The 17,209-nt window shown below is 36.5% G+C and overlaps 2 protein-coding genes across 2 annotated transcripts in view; both read left to right on the forward strand.

Annotated features, from left to right (window-relative positions):
* The window catches only part of CNTLN (centlein), a 289,401-nt gene that overhangs the window by 99,092 nt on the left and 173,100 nt on the right, over positions 1–17,209 (forward strand). The window lies entirely within an intron of this gene.
* Positions 10,909–13,117, forward strand: LOC134365135 (epithelial splicing regulatory protein 1-like). Its single transcript, XM_063081331.1, is given in 2 exon segments — positions 10,909–11,088; positions 11,090–13,117. Coding segments are annotated over 2 exon segments (2,043 nt in total). The 3' UTR covers positions 12,953–13,117.

Below are 17,209 nucleotides of genomic sequence, written 5' to 3' on the forward strand. Positions count from 1 at the left end.
TTCATATTTAGATTAACAATTAATAATAATTTCATGAAATAACATGCTGTCAACCTTCTTAAAGGAAAAATAAAAATTATAGGAGATACAAATATTAGTAGGTAACTTTTATTTTATTATTCTTATTACATTGTTGGACATAGAAACAAAAATTATTATGTATAAGACTTGACACAGTTTTAATTTATCTTAAACTTCATACTTTGAAAGCAAAGTGCATACTACCCTTTCAGGTATCTATGGATTATTAACAAAAATGGCTATTACCTCATAAAGAAAAGCTCAATAAGTTATAAAAAGTAGAAATAATAAAGAAAACATTCTTTGATGCACATTGCAAACTAGAAATTAATATTAAAACTAGAAAAATAAAGGCTCTATCTACCAATTAAATTTAAAAACAAACAAAAGACTTTTTTATAAAACAACTTTTAGTAGAGGATAAAGTCCAAATGGATTTATGGAATATCTAGAAAATAACAATGAGGGAAACACTACACATGAGAATCTATGAGAGGCAACTATAACAGTACTTAGAAGAACATTCCTAAAACTTTCCATTAATAAAAAAGGAAAAGTAAATAAGAAAAAACTACAGCTTAATTTAGAAATAAAAAACATTTACTTAACAAAGGAAGAAAGAAAAATTAGAAAATGAATCGAAATACAGAAAAGGGTAGAAAATGTAAAAATTTACATTCACCAGAAATGGCTTGTTTAGAAAAACTTCCCTAAACCATATGATACTATGTAGATTTATCTATTTACTTTCTTTGGAAGCACTACATTGTATGGCATACTTTAGTGTTATACTTGATTGATATAATAAATTTCCATTAAGATGAATCAAGCTTGTAAAATTTGAGAGAGCAGTAAAGCCAATTTCATTAAAAAATTAAAACTTCTAATCAAATAATGTTTTTCTAAAATTTCTTACATATTGTGTGTAACATTAGTATAGCATTCCAACATTTGTCTAGTGTAATATTTGTATTGTATTTGTGGTGGACAAATTTCTATACTGACCCCTGAGATCCCCCGCCCCGCTGGTGCTATGCCTTGTAAAATTCCTTCCCTTTGAATGTGATTGAAACCTGTGACTTGCTTTTAGCTAATAGTGTAAAGCAAGATGATGGGCTGTCACCCCTATGATTTCGTTACATCACATGAGACTCTGTCTCAGCAAACTGGAATGAGAGAGGCTTTCCTGCTGGCCTTGAGAAGAAAACTGCCACGTTGTGAACTGCTTATGGAAAGGGCCACATGGAAGGGAACTTCAGATGGCTTATATGCCATGAGGGCAGCCTCTGGCTCCAGTAAGAACCCAGGGCCCTCATTTGTACAGCAGCAAAGAATTGGATTCTGCCAGCAATTGAATGAGCTTGGAAGCAAATTATGTATTATTTGAGCTTCAAGATGATAATGGAGCCCAGCTGGTACCTTGATTGCAGCCTTATGAGACCTTCAAATAGGGAACCAAGCTAAGCCATTCCCTGACTGCTGACCCATGGAAAATGTGAGATAATAAACGTGTGTTGTTTTAGCTACTAAGTTTGTGATAATTTGTTACACATCATAAAAAATGAATTTGTATTATATAAGTGTACGGGTAACTATTCATATGACTGTACACACACATATTTTTATATAGTATACCACAGTTTGTATAGTAATCAGACATAGTTGTGTAATTAAAACTGTTACTTCTTTTTTAATGCATGTGTTATGCATCAAAGTCCTCATACTAGATGTAGTGCTCTTTTACCTGCTTGTAATCCTGCACCCACTGGGCCAATTGTTGAGCTAGGGCTGGGTCTGGAGCTCATAGACCCCTCAAGCCTGTTGTCCAGACCAGGTCACAAACCCTTCACACACCAGGCTGGGTCACTAGACTGCTAACATGCAGGTCTATGAGCTAGGTAACTGGCAAAAAGGTCCTTGGAGCCATAGGTTCCAGAGTGTGTCTGCAGGGAGTGGATGCCTGAGGCATTAGACGCCAGCCAGGATGGCGGTGCTGCCCATGCGCACTAACTCCACCCCCACACAACTTGTTTACAAAGAATGCGCAGCACCACCCTCAACCGGACCCATGGCTAGGGGGCCTGATTGAATTATTCTATTTTCCCAACACTAGAATATTAATTTCAAAGAGCATGACAATACTCCAGCCATGAAAAGCATTTGTTTTTCAGCTTAGAATTTATATGTTTATATAACTTAGCCATATTTCCCCCAACGTTTAGCTGAGCATATTTCTCCTTCCTCTGTGGTATAGTTTAAATGCGGTTTTCCAGCCAATGAACACATAACAGCGATTAGGGACCCCATGTCTTTGAAATTACGCATATTAACACAGAAAAGTGACATATAATAACTATTTACAAGAGTGATATTTTTAGCATAAATTTATTTAATCTTTTTTACAATTAATAACATTTTACATGTGAATTTAAATAAATCACATTTTTAAAAATGTAATGTGATATATTTTATGTTTATAGGGAGTATACATGTTCCTCAGTCATAGTGGTTGACTTTTTCAGAATCTACTTAAACCTTTTAAAGTCTGCATTGATTTAATCACGGTGCTGTATGTTGTTCCCTTTAATTTGATCGTTAGACTCATTAGTGGGGTATTTGAGATAGAAAATTTTATTATACTCATAAAGTTATGTGTAAATAGGTAAAACATGTTTAATGGTTTTCATAAATATTAGGTGCAAGAATGATATATGATATACTAAATATAGCTGTCAAATGTTCTCAAGCTTGGTCAGTTTACTATTTGCATTTACATTTGAGAACATTCAGGCCGAATAATGAAAGATAAAACTCAAAGTATTTTTTCTATCCTTGCCCTATTTTAACTGGAGTTTGAAAATGAGATGATGAATGAATATTAGTTAGATATTGTTGGACATGTTTCTCTGAATTTTGAATCCCCATACTGCCAGCCACCAAGAAAAAAAGAAACTTTGTGTAGCAAGTGAGGTGACCTTAAAATAAAATACACTTTATGGAGATTAAAAAATTGCTCTTGTGTTATGTGAAAGAGAAATGTAGGTATTTAAAGATAGGAATTTTGAATTGAAAGTTGATTTTTCATGAATTAAGTATATTTCCATTAAGGGTTTATAGTAAAATGTGGGAATCATACTATTAGTCAGAAGTCTCTATTAACTAATATATCTAAAAAACATATTCTATAAATTTTTATTGATATCCTATGATGTGTTAAGTGCTTTTCTTGGTGTTGTAGAAACTTCAGAGAACAAAACAAGGTCTTTGTGTTTATGGTGCATACATTCAGGTCAGAGGGTTACTGACAAACATGTGCCATGTGGGAATAAGTATTATGGAAAAAAGTAATAAAGCATGAGATAGAGCATGATGGAGAGTGGCAGTGCTATTATTTTGTGAATGGTAGTGAGAGAAAGCCATTTTGATAAGGTAACATTTGAGAAGAAATCTAAAGGCAGTAAACCATTTATTTGTTTATTTAGCAACATATGGATTTATTTAGGTGCTGATTTCAAGAAACTATAACATTTGTGAGACAATTGGTGAAATTTGAATACTAACTAGATATTTGATGATATTAAGAAATTATTACTTTTTTAGGTGTGACATTGATATTGTAATCTTTTTAAAAAGTTCCTGTCTTTTAAAGATACATACCAAAATCTTTATAGATGAAATGACATGACATCTGAAATTCTGGTATTTCCTTCAAAATAATCCAGTTCGGAGAATAATAGATGAAACAATATTGCCCATAAATTGATAATTGTTGCAGCTGAGTATATGAGAGATTATTATACCAATCTCACTATCTTGCTGACTTTTTTTTTAACCTGTTTCTCCATAATAAGCAATTTAGAAAGAAAGAGCAAGAGAGGAAAAAAACAAAAACACTTCCCTCCATTGTCTACTACCCAATCAATTCCTATCCTATAAGTCTTTTTTCCTCCAGCAGAATGATTTAAAATTATCTAAGTCATTTTTCCTGTGACATGGATTTTAGATTCCTCATCATCCTAGTTGTTCTCCTTTGGGAAAGTCAAAGTTCTCCTTCAATGTCATCTCCCAAATGCGGACACTGAAGTGGGAATATAATCTCCCTTAATCAAAATACTATAATTTGGGGCTGGCTGGTTGCCTTGGTTGGTTAGAGAGTGGTGTTATAACACCAAGGTCAAGGGTTAGATTCCCCTCTGCCAAAAAAAAAAAAAATTTAAATACTATAATTCTATTACAAACCTAAATTGCATTAGCTGGCTTGTCATTCATGTCATATATTTGATTCATTTGAGCTTATAGTCAATTAAAACCATCAAGTTTTATTCACTTGAGATGTACATTCAGGTCCCTCTTTGTACAGTTGATTTTAATCTTAACTGCTATATTTCATCTTTTTAAAAAATTTTTTAAAATTTAATTTTTCTTAATTGGCCCATGATAATTGTATGTATTTATGGAGTTCAAGGTTATATTTGGGCCCATATATACAGTGTGCAATGATCATGTCATGGTATTTAGCGTATATTTCATCTTAAACATTTGTCATTTTTTTATGTTGGAAATATTCAGCATCCTCTCAACCAACTTCTTGAAGTTGTAATTTGTTGTTGACTGTAGTCTCCCTATATTGCTGTAGAACATTATATCTTACTCTTTCTGTGTCTGTATAATTTTGTATCCATTGACCACCCTTTCTCCTGTCTCCCTACCAGTCTCTAGTAACCACTATTCTATTCTCTACTTCTATGAGAACAACATTTTTAGCTTCCACATATAAGTGAGAACATGTGGCATTTCTCTTTCTGTGACTGGCTTATTTCACTTAACATAATTTTCTCCAAGCTCATCCATGTTGCTGAGGATAGCAGAATTTCTTTCTTTTTTATGTCAGAGTAGTATTCAATTGCATCTATATACCATGTACTCTAGGAAGTGAACCATTTAGATATCTAAGGGATGAGCATTCTAAGCAGAGAGAACAAGTGCAAAGCTAATGAAGCAGCAGCTTGCCTCGCAAGGAGGCAAGTGCAGTTAGATCAGAGAGAGCTATGAGGAGAGGAGTGAGAGGTGTTCTCAGAGAGGTAGATATGGGGTAGGTCTCCTAAGGCCTCATTAGGCCACTAAGGATGTAGATTTTACTCTGAGTTAGATGGAAAACCATTCTTGTGTTTTAAGTAGAAGAGCAATGTGGAACCTATTGGAATGTTTTAATCAGAAGAGTGGTGAGGTCTAACTCAATGTTTTGAAAGGATCATCCTGGCTGCAATGCAGAAATCGGACTGTAGGAAGGCAAGGGAGGGAACAGAGAGACCAATTAAAGAGGGAATTATAATAGTCCAGGTGGAATTCAGTGGAATAGGTGCTGGGAATATGTTGTGAGAAATATTTGGATTCTGAAAATAATTCACAGTAGAGTCCATGAGATTTAATGATGGCTTGTATGTGAAGTTTGAGAAGAAGGGAGGAGTTAAAAATGAACCTAGGATTTCCAGGCCTAACCACCTGGACAAATGGATTTGCCGTTTTCTAGCAGCTCTCCTAGCAAGCAGAGGGACACTGAATTTAGATAAGAGGAGAGATGTGGAAGCCCTGAATTAGAGAAGCAGGAGTGGAGAGAAATATATGATTTATATAATTTCTACCAATTAGTAGCATATTACACCTCTTTTCCCTGTGTAACGCATATGAAGAAAAGAATTACATGAATACTCAAGCACTATGTGTGCATTGAGGCCCGGATGGACTACACTTCTCCATTAGAAGTAGTTTGTCCATTAGAAGGAGCACAACTGAATGTGGCAGCTGCCTCCAAAGTTAGCCTCTCCCTTTTACTGTAAAGAAAAGGAAGTTTTACAAGAAAATTCAGTTGATTTAACCATTACAAAGACACAAAGATATTGGCAGAATCATGGCTAAAAAATGAAAAACTAGTAACATCATTGAAATAAGTAGTGACCTTCCATAATGCAATTTGCAAAAGGTGAAGTCAATCCACCAACAAAAGCTTGATCTTAGCAAACATTTTCTTTCCCTACAGCAGCTTCCTCAGCATTTTTACATATCAATCAAGTAACTTGTCTGTCCTTGAGCCAGCAACTTTGCTGTGTTACAAAGACTTTATCCTGAGGAAAGTTTCCTGTCTTTTGCAAGGTTAACATTTCTATATGTAATTCCAAAAAGTTAGGCTAAACCTGAGACTGCAAGGCTTTGGAAAATAGGCCCTGTGAAATACGTTTGCTTTATAGTATACTCCACAGTAACATATCATGTATCATATCAATACTGCTATAAGTCTTCTTTAGGATTCAGTCCAACTAAACTCACCTCTTCTTCTATACATTCTTTCATTCATCCATCCATCACTCATGTATTTATTCATGCATTCAGTTATGCAGTCAATACTTATTAAACTTCCATTGTATTTTAGGTACTCGATTTAATGGCAAGAGTTACAAAGATGAACAAGATGGTTTCTGCTCTTATGAATTCACCCCCTTCAACAGACACACAAATACTCACAAGTGAATTTCATGTAAAAACCTATGTTTAAAGTCATAACATCCCCTAAAATACCTGCCAAATCTAGTGTAAATTTATCCAGCCATTTTTGCTTGTGAAGGTAATTAACAACTTCATTTTATTATTACAGTTGATGAACACATCAAGAGTCGTTGTTAGACACTGTGGTCCTCGTAGCATTGGCGAGTAGTTTTGCACACAGATCAGCTGATGCAACAGGTAGGCCATAGCACTGCTGGCCATTCAGTTGCCTGTATCCTGAGTGGACATGGCCCCTTAGAGCAGGCAACAGATCCACTTGGTTTATTGGGAACCAAATGGGAACTTTGTGGAAAGAATGTTTTCAGGGAGCATGTTTATGAAGAGGAGGGTATTGCCAAAGCTTTCACAGAGAGAGTGGTATATGTCAGTTTGAAAATTGTTAAGCAGTTTCTAGTTTCTTGTCAGAAATACATTAGTATAGGCCCAGAAGTAAGAACGTTTGTGGGGGTGAGGGTAGTCTAGGTAAACGCTTCTTAAATTTTAATCTACATCTGAGTCACCTAGTGTGGCTATTGTTATAAAACAGACTGTATTCAGAAAGGTCTGGACTGGGGACAGATTCTGTATTTCTATCATGTCCTCAGTTCAGTCTGTTGGTGCTGAACCAGGGAATCACACTTGATTAATAAGAGATTAAGTGGCAAGTGGAATATACAGTTGAGGGGAAATGGTAGGAAGATTTTATTCGTCCATTTTTCCTATCCCTAATTAATTTTTTTCAAATGCTTGTAGTGGAACTTTTTTTATGTAGGATTTTTAGGGGTGTATTTACAGAGCAATGGGTAAGAACATAAATTCTGGAGTCTGGATGCATGGGCTTGGATCACAGAGTTGACCACTTGTCTGTATGACCTTGGGCAAGTTACTTAGCTTCTCTAGGTCAACTCAACTTTTATCAAATAAAATGGATATTATAATAGTATTACCTCCTGGGAGTTTTATGAAGATTACATGAGGCAATGCGTGGTGAGCATTTAGAGGACTAAATATTAGTTTTTAATATTATTATGTATAATTATATAGAGAAGACACTTCTTCTACTGTTAATAAATTTGAGATTTTCCTTTCCTGTTTTGTTGGTGATTTGTCTTTTCTTTTTCCTGATATCTGTTATAATCCGAATTATTGTTGAGAAGGGCAAAGCTAATTGGTTCATATGGGATTGAAACCTGTGACCTTTGATTTCTTTAGCTCCCTGCTCTTAACTAACTGAATTCTGAATGACTGCTTATACTTATCTCAAAGTGGTTTTTTTTTTTTTTTTCCATGCAGAGGTATTCAGTTTATTGCCTTGGAGGAATGTCTTGCAGTAGAGGACAAGAGAGAAACCTAAGCCTTAAATTTACTGTATTTATCTGTGAATGAGATATATTCCATGTGGCTAACGGCAGGACCACAAGATCAGATTGTGAATTTTAACCACAATCTTGTTTACTTTTATTTATTTGCACAGATATTCTCTATTCCTTTCTTTACTAAGTTGTAAAGAATTTTCTTTATGTTGTTTTAGCCCTTATGTTCTCATTTTCATTTTTGATTATTTCTTACATAATATTTGAAACTTACAAAAGAATAAATATAATTTCTGAGTACCCACCAGCAACTATCACCAGTACTCTTGATTCTACCTATATACCCTTCCCTGATCCCATCTTAGTTCTTTTCCCTAAAGATAATCACTCTCTTGGATTTTGTGTTTGTTAATTCCTGCCTATTAAAACTATGTTTTCTTAAGTAATATAGTTTGGTTTTGCTTTTATTTAAACCTTAGAAATATCATCTATTTTCTGTGACTAGGTTTTTTCTTTGATCTTTATCTTCTAAGATAATTTATTGCTGTTGAGCGTAGCTGCAATTCTTTTCTCCTTTTGTGCAACAGTCTATTGTATGAACAAACTACCATTTATGCTATAGTGTGAATGTTTGTGTTCCCCTCAAAATTCATATGTTGAAGCCTAATCCCTAATGTGAAGGTATTTGGAAGTGGGAAATTTGAGTGACATTGGGAGGGCTTCACTTTCATGAATGGGATTAGTGCCCTTGTAAAAGAGGCCAGAGAGAGACTCCTTGCCCTTTCCATCATGTGAGAATACAGCAAAAGGTGCTGTCTGTGAACCAGAAAGCTGTCCCTAATCAGATACCGTATCTGCCAGCACCTTGATCTTGGACTACCCAGACTCCGGAACTGTGAGAAATAAATTTCTGATGTTTATAAGATACCCAGTTTATGATGTTTTGTTATAACAGCCTGAACGGAGTAAGACAGTTTATCTACTCTTTTCATCAATGAAATTTTTTTGTGTATTTTTTTTGTTAGCTGTAGGAATTTTTATACATTGCTGCTATGAACTTTGTAGTACATGTCTCCTGACACACATGTGCAAGACTTTCTCTAGGATTTGTTGGGAAGAGTGAAATTGCCTGTCATAGATATGCAAATGTCAGACTGAAAATGCCAAATTGTTAGCCAAAGTGGCTATCTCAAGTTATAGACTTAGTTGTATTCTTAAAAGGGATAAAATGATAACTCATTCTGGTTTCATTTTGTATTTCTTTGATTTCTAATGAGCTTTAGCATCTTATGTTTATGTTATGTGAAGTACCTGTGTCTTGTGCCCATTTTTCTAATTAGGATGTTTGTCTTTTTGTTGAAATTCTTTATTTTGGATACTAATCTTTTGTTTGGTTCCTGTATTATTTAACATAATGTCAGCTTCTGTAATACATAAACCCAAAATCTCTGTGGCTTAAAATTATTAATTTCTTATTTACATAACAGTCCAATATGGATATTATTTAGGCTTTCAACTTTTAAGCAGTGATTTAGAGACCTAGGCTCCTTTCATCTTTTGCATCCGTTAAACATGGCTCCTAAAGTCGTCCCGGGGTCTTCTAGACCAGCCAGCCAGAAGGGGGAAAGAGCCAAGAGGATCACACTTAAGAGGTTTTATGATTCAGGCTTAGAGACGGTACATATTACTTTTGCCAGCCTACCATTGGCCAGAATTCAGTTATTTGTCCATATGGTATGTAAGTGCTAAGAAGATTGATAAAGATAAGCATACCTCAGAAAGTTTGCAGAAAAATAGAATTAAAAGATAATATGGATCTTTCCATGAATTTTTTGAAGTACCCTTGCATGTGTCCATTTCTAAAAAGAGAAAATGAGTTTAGGGCCGACCTCGTGGCGCACTTGGGAGAGTGCAGCGCTGCCAGTGCACTCACTGGCTGAGCGCAGTGCAGCCGGTCACAAAAAAGACAAAAAAAAAAAAGAAGGAAAGAAAAGAAAAGAAAATGAGTTTAGAGATCAGCCAGTGGTCTCAGCTATTAGTTACAAGTTTGTGGCTTTTCTTTGTCACTTATTCTATGGTGGTTTTTGCAAATGAAGTTATTAATTTTAGAATAAATTTCTCAGTATTTTCTCTTGAAGTTGGTGTGTATTGTATCTTGTTTAAGAAATCGTACCTTATCCTAAAGTCATGAAGATATTTTCCTATATTTTCATCTAAAGTGTTACATTTAGCTTCCACATGTAAGTCTTCAATCTATGTGAGACTGATTTTTACATTTGGTGTAAAGAAGGGAATTCAAATTGATTTTTTAAAAATCTGAATATCTGTTAATCTCAGCACTTTTTATTGTGCTAGTAATCACTTTTTCTTGGTGATCTGCAATGCCACCTCTGACATTTATTATTGCATGTATATATGGGTTCATATTTATATGGGTTCATTTCTGAGCTCTCTATTCATTTGCACTGGGTAATTTTTTGAAATCTGTGAAACAATAACACTGTATATATTATTAGAGCTGTGTAATAAGTCTTGAAAACTAATATGATGAGTCTCTTCACTTTATTCTTCAACAGTGTTTTGGATATTGTTGATCATTTGCTCTTCAATACAATGTTGTAAGCAGCTATCAAATTTCCTGAAAAAGCCTTTGGGATTAATTTGAGCAGAACTGACATCTTTACCATTTAAAGTTGTTCTGATTGCCAAAACAGAAAAGCTTTCAGCCATTGCGCGCCACCCGGGGGTTCAGCCCTGCCCCTGGCTTTTTGCATAGACACTCGAGGCAATTGAATACAAAAAGGGCAGGCCTCCTGCGCGCTCCTTCCCAACCCCCTTCCTACCCTGGGTGTGGAGCACCGGCCAGGTGTGGGCTGGGGTGGTTGGTTACCGCCTTTTGCCCAGGCGGCAGCGAGGGAGGGCGGCGCTCTTTCTTTTTCTCTTGGAAGAGGGTTTAGCACAGGTTTTCTTGTTCTCGCTTCCACCTCACCTCACTGCCTCCTGACCCCCCTTCTCCCTCTCCCCACCTATCGTCATGACGGCCTCTCCGGATTACTTGGTGGTGCTTTTTGGGATCACTGCTGGGGCCACCGGGGCCAAGCTGGGCTCGGATGAGAAGGAACTGATCCTGTTATGGAAAGTGGTGGATCTGGCCAACAAGAAGGTGGGACAGTTGCACGAAGTACTAGTTAGACCGGATCAGTTGGAACTGACGGGAGGACTGCAAAGAAGAAACTAAGATAGACGCCGAAAGCCTGTCCTCGGCGTCGCAGCTGGACCAAGCCCTCCAACAGTTTAACCAGTCAGTGAGCAATGAATTGAATATTGGAGTAGGGACTTCCTTCTTTCCCTGTACTGGTGGGCAGCTTCACGTCAGGTAAATCCTGCATCCTGAGGCTTCCAAGAAGAATGTATTACTACCTGAATGCTTCTATTCCTTTTTTGATCTTCGAAAAGAATTCAAGAAGTGTTGTCCTGGTTCACCTGATATTGACAAACTGGATATTGCAGCAATGACAGAGTGTTTAAACTTGAAGAAGAATAGTTCAGTCTCCTGATATGGAGCCTCTCAAGTTGAAGATATGGGGAATATAATTTTAGCAATGATTTCAGAACCTTATAATCACATGTTTTCAGATCCAGAGAGAGTAAATTACAAATTTGAAAGTGGTACTTGCAGCAAGATGGAACTTATTGATGATAACACCGTAGTCAGAGCATGAGGTTTACCATGGCAATCTTCAGATCAAGATATTGCAAGATTCTTCAAGGGACTCAATATTGCCAAGGGAGGTGCAGCACTTTGTCTGAATGCTCAGGGTCGAAGGAATGGAGAAGCTCTGGTTAGGTTTGTATGTGAGGAGCACAGAGACCTAGCACTACAGAGGCACAAACATCACATGGGGACTTGGTACATTGAGGTTTACAAAGCAACAGGCGAAGATTTTCTTAAAATTGCTGGTGGTACGTCCAATGAGGTAGCTCAGTTTCTCTCCAAGGAAAATCAAGTCATTGTCCGTATGCGGGGGCTCCCTTTCACCGCCACAGCTGAAGAAGTAGTGGCCTTCTTTGGACAGCATTGCCCCATCACTGGGGGGAAGGAAGGCATCCTCTTTGTCACCTACCCAGATGGTAGGCCAACAGGAGATGCTTTTGTCCTTTTTGCTTGTGAGGAATATGCACCGAATGCATTGAGGAAGCATAAGGACTTGTTGGGTAAAAGATACATTGAACTCTTCAGGAGCACAGCAGCTGAAGTTCAGCAGGTGCTGAATCGATTCTCCTCGGCCCCTCTCATCCCACTTCCAACCCCTCCCATTATTCCAGTACTACCTCAGCAATTTGTGCCCCCTACAAATGTTAGAGACTGTATACAACTTCGAGGTCTTCTCTATGCAGCCACAATAGAAGACATTTTGGGCTTCCTGGGGGAGTTCTCCACATATATTCGTACTCATGGGGTTCACATGGTATTGAATCACCAGGGCCGCCCATCAGGAGATGCCTTTATCCAGATGAAGTCTGCGAACAGAGCATTTATGGCTGCACAGAAGTGTCATAAAAAAACCATGAAGGACAGATATGTTGAAGTCTTTCAGTGTTCAGCTGAGGAGATGAACTTTGTGTTAATGGGGGGCACTTTAAATCGAAATGGCTTATCCCCACCGCCATGTAAGTTACCATGCCTGTCTCCTCCCTCCTACACATTTCCAGCTCCTGTGGCAGTTATTCCTACCGAAGCTGCCATTTATCAGCCCTCTGTGCTTTTGAACCCACGAGCACTGCAGTCCTCCACAGCATACTACCCAGCAGGCACTCAGCTCTTCATGAACTACACAGCATACTATCCCAGCCCCCCAGGTTCGCCTAATAGTCTTGGCTACTTCCCTACAGCTGCTAATCTTAGCGGTGTCCCTCCACAGCCTGGCACGGTGGTCAGAATGCAGGGCCTGGCCTACAATACCGGAGTTAAGAAAATTCTTAACTTCTTCCAAGGTTACCAGTATGCAACCGAGGATGGACTTATACACACAAATGACCAGGCAAGGACTCTACCCAAAGAATGGGTTTGTATTTAAGGGCCCCAGCAGTTAGAGCATCCTCAGAAAAGAAGTGTTTGAAAGATGTATGATCCTGAAACCGTCAGACACAAGAAAACTTCTAGCAATTTCAGGGGAAGTTTGTCTACACTCAGGCTGCAGTATTTTTAGCAAACATAATTGGACAGTAGGCCTGTGCCTTATCTTTTGGTGGAGTGAAAAATTTGAGCCAGTGAAGCCAAATTCTTATAGCAGGCATCAGGCAGCTATACCTGGCTCCTTGCTGATTGCAAATAGGCATTTAAAATGTGAATTGGAAATCAGATGTCTCCATTACTTCCAGCTAAAGTGGCATCATAGGTGTTTCCTAAGTTTTAAGTCTCGGATTAAAAAAATACTCCACTAGTGTCTACCATCTCTACCATGAACTCTGTTATAGAAGCTTCATTTTTGTGTGTTCCCACTCTTTTCTCTCCATTACCCGGTCTTCTACACAGTCATGCCCTCTTGCTGAGTAATTCAAGAATAAGATTTTGAAATACCTAAATCACAAACTTAAAAGTGATGAAATAAAACCTATTATTTTCCTAGTCTCTCGGCCATCATGATGTCTTATACAGTTAAAAATAATTATAACCATTTTTAAAAAACACCTGAGGATAAATTAGAACAAATAGTGCACCCTCCACTAAACATATGTAGTCAAAAAATTTGGAACGTTTTTTCAGCAGGAACCAGTTGTAAACAGGAATGAACTAGGGGCCAAAATGCGAAACCAAAAATGAAGCAGCTACATGTAGTTAGTAATTTCTAGTTTGAAATGTAACTGAATATTGTGGCTTCATGTGTATTTTATATTGTACTTTTTCATTATTGATGGTTTGGACTTTAATAAGAGAAATTCCATAGTTTTTAATATCACAAATGAAACTATTTGAACTGTATTCTAGAGAGCAATATACTAACTGAAGTGAACGCTTGTATATATTAAGATAGCCTTAAACCTTTTTCTCTAATGCCTTAACAGTCAAATAAAACTTTTAAAAGCATAGGACTACAGTCAGCATGGTAGGACTGAGAAGTAAACACTGTTGCAGTTAGACCAGGCACTGATGCTGTCAGTGTTTAGCACTATGTGTTTAGCTGTGTTTATGCTACAAAAGTGCAATATTAGACACTAGCTAACTAGTACTGCTGCCTCATATAACTCCAAAGAAGAAAACAGAATTTGATTAAGTGCATTGAATGTTGATATTTCTTTAAATTAGTTATATTGTCCTTTGCTTGGATGCAATGCCATGCAGATTTATGTGGCTGCTATTTTTATTTACTTAGCATTACTTTAATAACTTAAAGGGAGAGCCAAACGTTTCCCTCTTCATCTGACCAGCAATGCCCTTTAACTGCAGTAGGGGGAAAAAACACATTTTGTGTGAAAATTCATGATAACTGGCACTTAGGATCAGAAAAAAAAGTTCTTTATACTTGATGCCTTAAGATGCTGTCTGCCCAAAGTTCTGAAAGACTTTAAGATAAGCAGTAATACTTACTACATACTACTGATTTTTTTGTAGAGTTCTTAACATTTGATAATAAAACTTGCCAGTTTAATCTCAAAATAAATAAATAAATAAATAAAGTTGTTCTGATTGTGAATATGCTATGTCTCCTTTAGTTTAGGTCTTATTTCATGTATTTAAATAAAGTTTTGTAGTTTTATCCAGAAAGATCTTACATAACTTTTGTTAGATTTATTCCTGAGTAGCTTACATTTTTGTTGGTATTATAGCTGTTTTGATTTTTATTATATTTTGTTTCTGTAAGTAGAAATGCAGTTGATTTTAAATGTTTATCTTATATCCAGCCACCCTGCTAATCTCTTTTAATTTTATTATTTTTTGTTGATTTGCCAAAGTTTTCTGTGTAGACAGGTATATCATCTGTAAATGATGGCAGTTTTTTTTTTCATCCTAATATGTTATACCAATCCATACATTTTACTGCACAAAAATTCAGTGGAAGTGGTGAGAGTGGGTGTCTTTGTCTTGTTCCTAATTTTAAAAGGAATTCTAATATTTCCTCAAGAATGAAGATAACCATAGTTAGATTAATGAGCCCAGTAAACTAATATCATGAATGGTTCATAGATTTTATCAAATATTTTTTTAATATCTGTTCATTTTTTGTTTCTGTCATTTCTTTTTAAAAAATAATTCATAGTAGCATAAAAGAACGTTAATTCCATAAGGATTGACATTGGTGTTATGGCTCTTTGGTGAGTCACATAAATAGGAATAAAATGCATAATGAGATTTTTAGTGAATTCAAAGCAGATAGTGGTAGCAGGGCAGTGTATTTGGGATTACAGAAGTCTGTGCCTAGAATTACGTACTGATATCTGTAGATTGAGATGAAGAAATCTAGGGAAACTAGGTCTTAGCGCTAGTACTTGACCTCTCCTTCAGCCCCAGATGATAGTGGAAAACCTAAAGGAAGCATGGTCTTAGACCTAGTGGTATGCTTTCACTCTTAAAACCCTGCATGTGGCTCTGTGTGTGTGTGTTTAAAAAGTGTATACAGAGTAAATGGAGAATATATATTCTGTATGATTGGAATCATACAGTATATAAATTTGTATCCTGCTTGTACAACTACCATTTCATTATAATATGATTTAACATTTGAAATATTTTTTTGACTACCTAATATTTTAACATTAGAATGTACCATTCTTTTACCTAAACATTTCTCTACTTTGAGATTTAACTTATTTCAATTTATTGGTTTTCTTTTTCCTCTGATTTTGATGCTGTGATGAACATTTTCATTTGTATATATTTATTCTCATCTCTGATTGTTTTCTCAGGATACATTTTTTTCATTAATTTATTTTTAATAGACACGTAATAATTATACGTATTTATGGAGTACAGTGTGGTATTTCCATACATATATACATTGTGTAATAATAAAATCGGGGTATTTTGCATATCCATTACCTCATGTTTATCTTTTCTTTGTGGTGAGGATGAATTCTCAAAAGTAAAATTCCTTGTCAAAGATTATGAACTAAGGCTTTGGAATATACCATGCCCAACTACATTCCAGCAAGATTATACTTCACCAAGTTATCTTCTCATAGTGTATGAGATAGCCCACTTTTCACACCCTTCAAAGCATCTATTATCATTTAAAAACAGCCTCTTGTTTTTCAAAACAAATTTTTTCTTTGTTTTTCATCTCTTTGGAACTAGTGCGATTTTTTGCTTTTACTTTTCATGTAGTTTTGTAAATGTTTTTTATCAGTGTGTATTTTTGTCTTGTTTGCTTACTGATATGCATGACCTTTTAAATATATATTAGAAAAATGAAGTCTGTGTAATATTTATTACAGACCCTCTTGACTCTATTCTAATTACTGAGAACTATTTTCTGAAGGTTTTTTTTTTTTTTTTTTTAAGATTGAGCCACGTGTAGTTCTTTTGTGAATTAGTAGGTATTAAACTCTGTTTTCCTTGTCTGTCTTCCTTTCTGAGTATCTTGAGGGCAAGGAAAGTTGATGTCTTATCCATTTAGCCCTACTGCCTTTTCCAGTGATTAGTATTTGTATTAGTCCATTTTGTGTTGCTATAACAGAATGACTTGAGACTGAGTATAAAGAACAGAGGTTTATTTTGCCTACGATTCTGGGAGGGCTGCATCTGACATGGGCCTCAGGATGCTTCTACTCATGGCAGAAAACGGCAGGCAGCCAGCAGGTACAAGCAGATCACATGGCGAGAGGAAGCAAGAGAGAGAGACAAGAGGTGCCAGGGTCCTATAAACAGCCAGCTCTCATGGGAACTAATAGAGTGAGAGCTCACTCAGTACCCCCACACCCCAGAGAGAGCATTAATCCATTCATGAGGGATCCCCCATGACTCAAACAGCTTTCAGCACTGCCACATTGGGGATCAGATTTCCACATGAGTTTTGGTGGGGACAGCACAACCAAACTCTATCAATATTCTAAGTTCCATAAATGCCTTTTTTTTTTTTTTTTTTTGTCGTTTTTTTTTTTGTGACCGGCACTCAGCCAGTGAGTGCACTGGTCAGTCCTATATAGGATCCGAACCCGCGGCGGGAGCGTTGCCGCGCTCCCAGCGCAGCACTCTACCAAGTGCGCCACGGGCTCGGCCCCCATAAATGCCTTTTGCATGAACACATGGGAAAAAGTATGTCCTTGTTCTATGTCTATTTAGCTTGTCCCAAGGTGACTGGAGTATTCTTTGACACAATTCCAGGAAGTAGGAAGTA

The sequence above is a fragment of the Cynocephalus volans genome, chromosome 16 (genome assembly GCF_027409185.1).
Source record: "Cynocephalus volans isolate mCynVol1 chromosome 16, mCynVol1.pri, whole genome shotgun sequence".
NCBI lineage: Eukaryota > Metazoa > Chordata > Mammalia > Dermoptera > Cynocephalidae > Cynocephalus > Cynocephalus volans.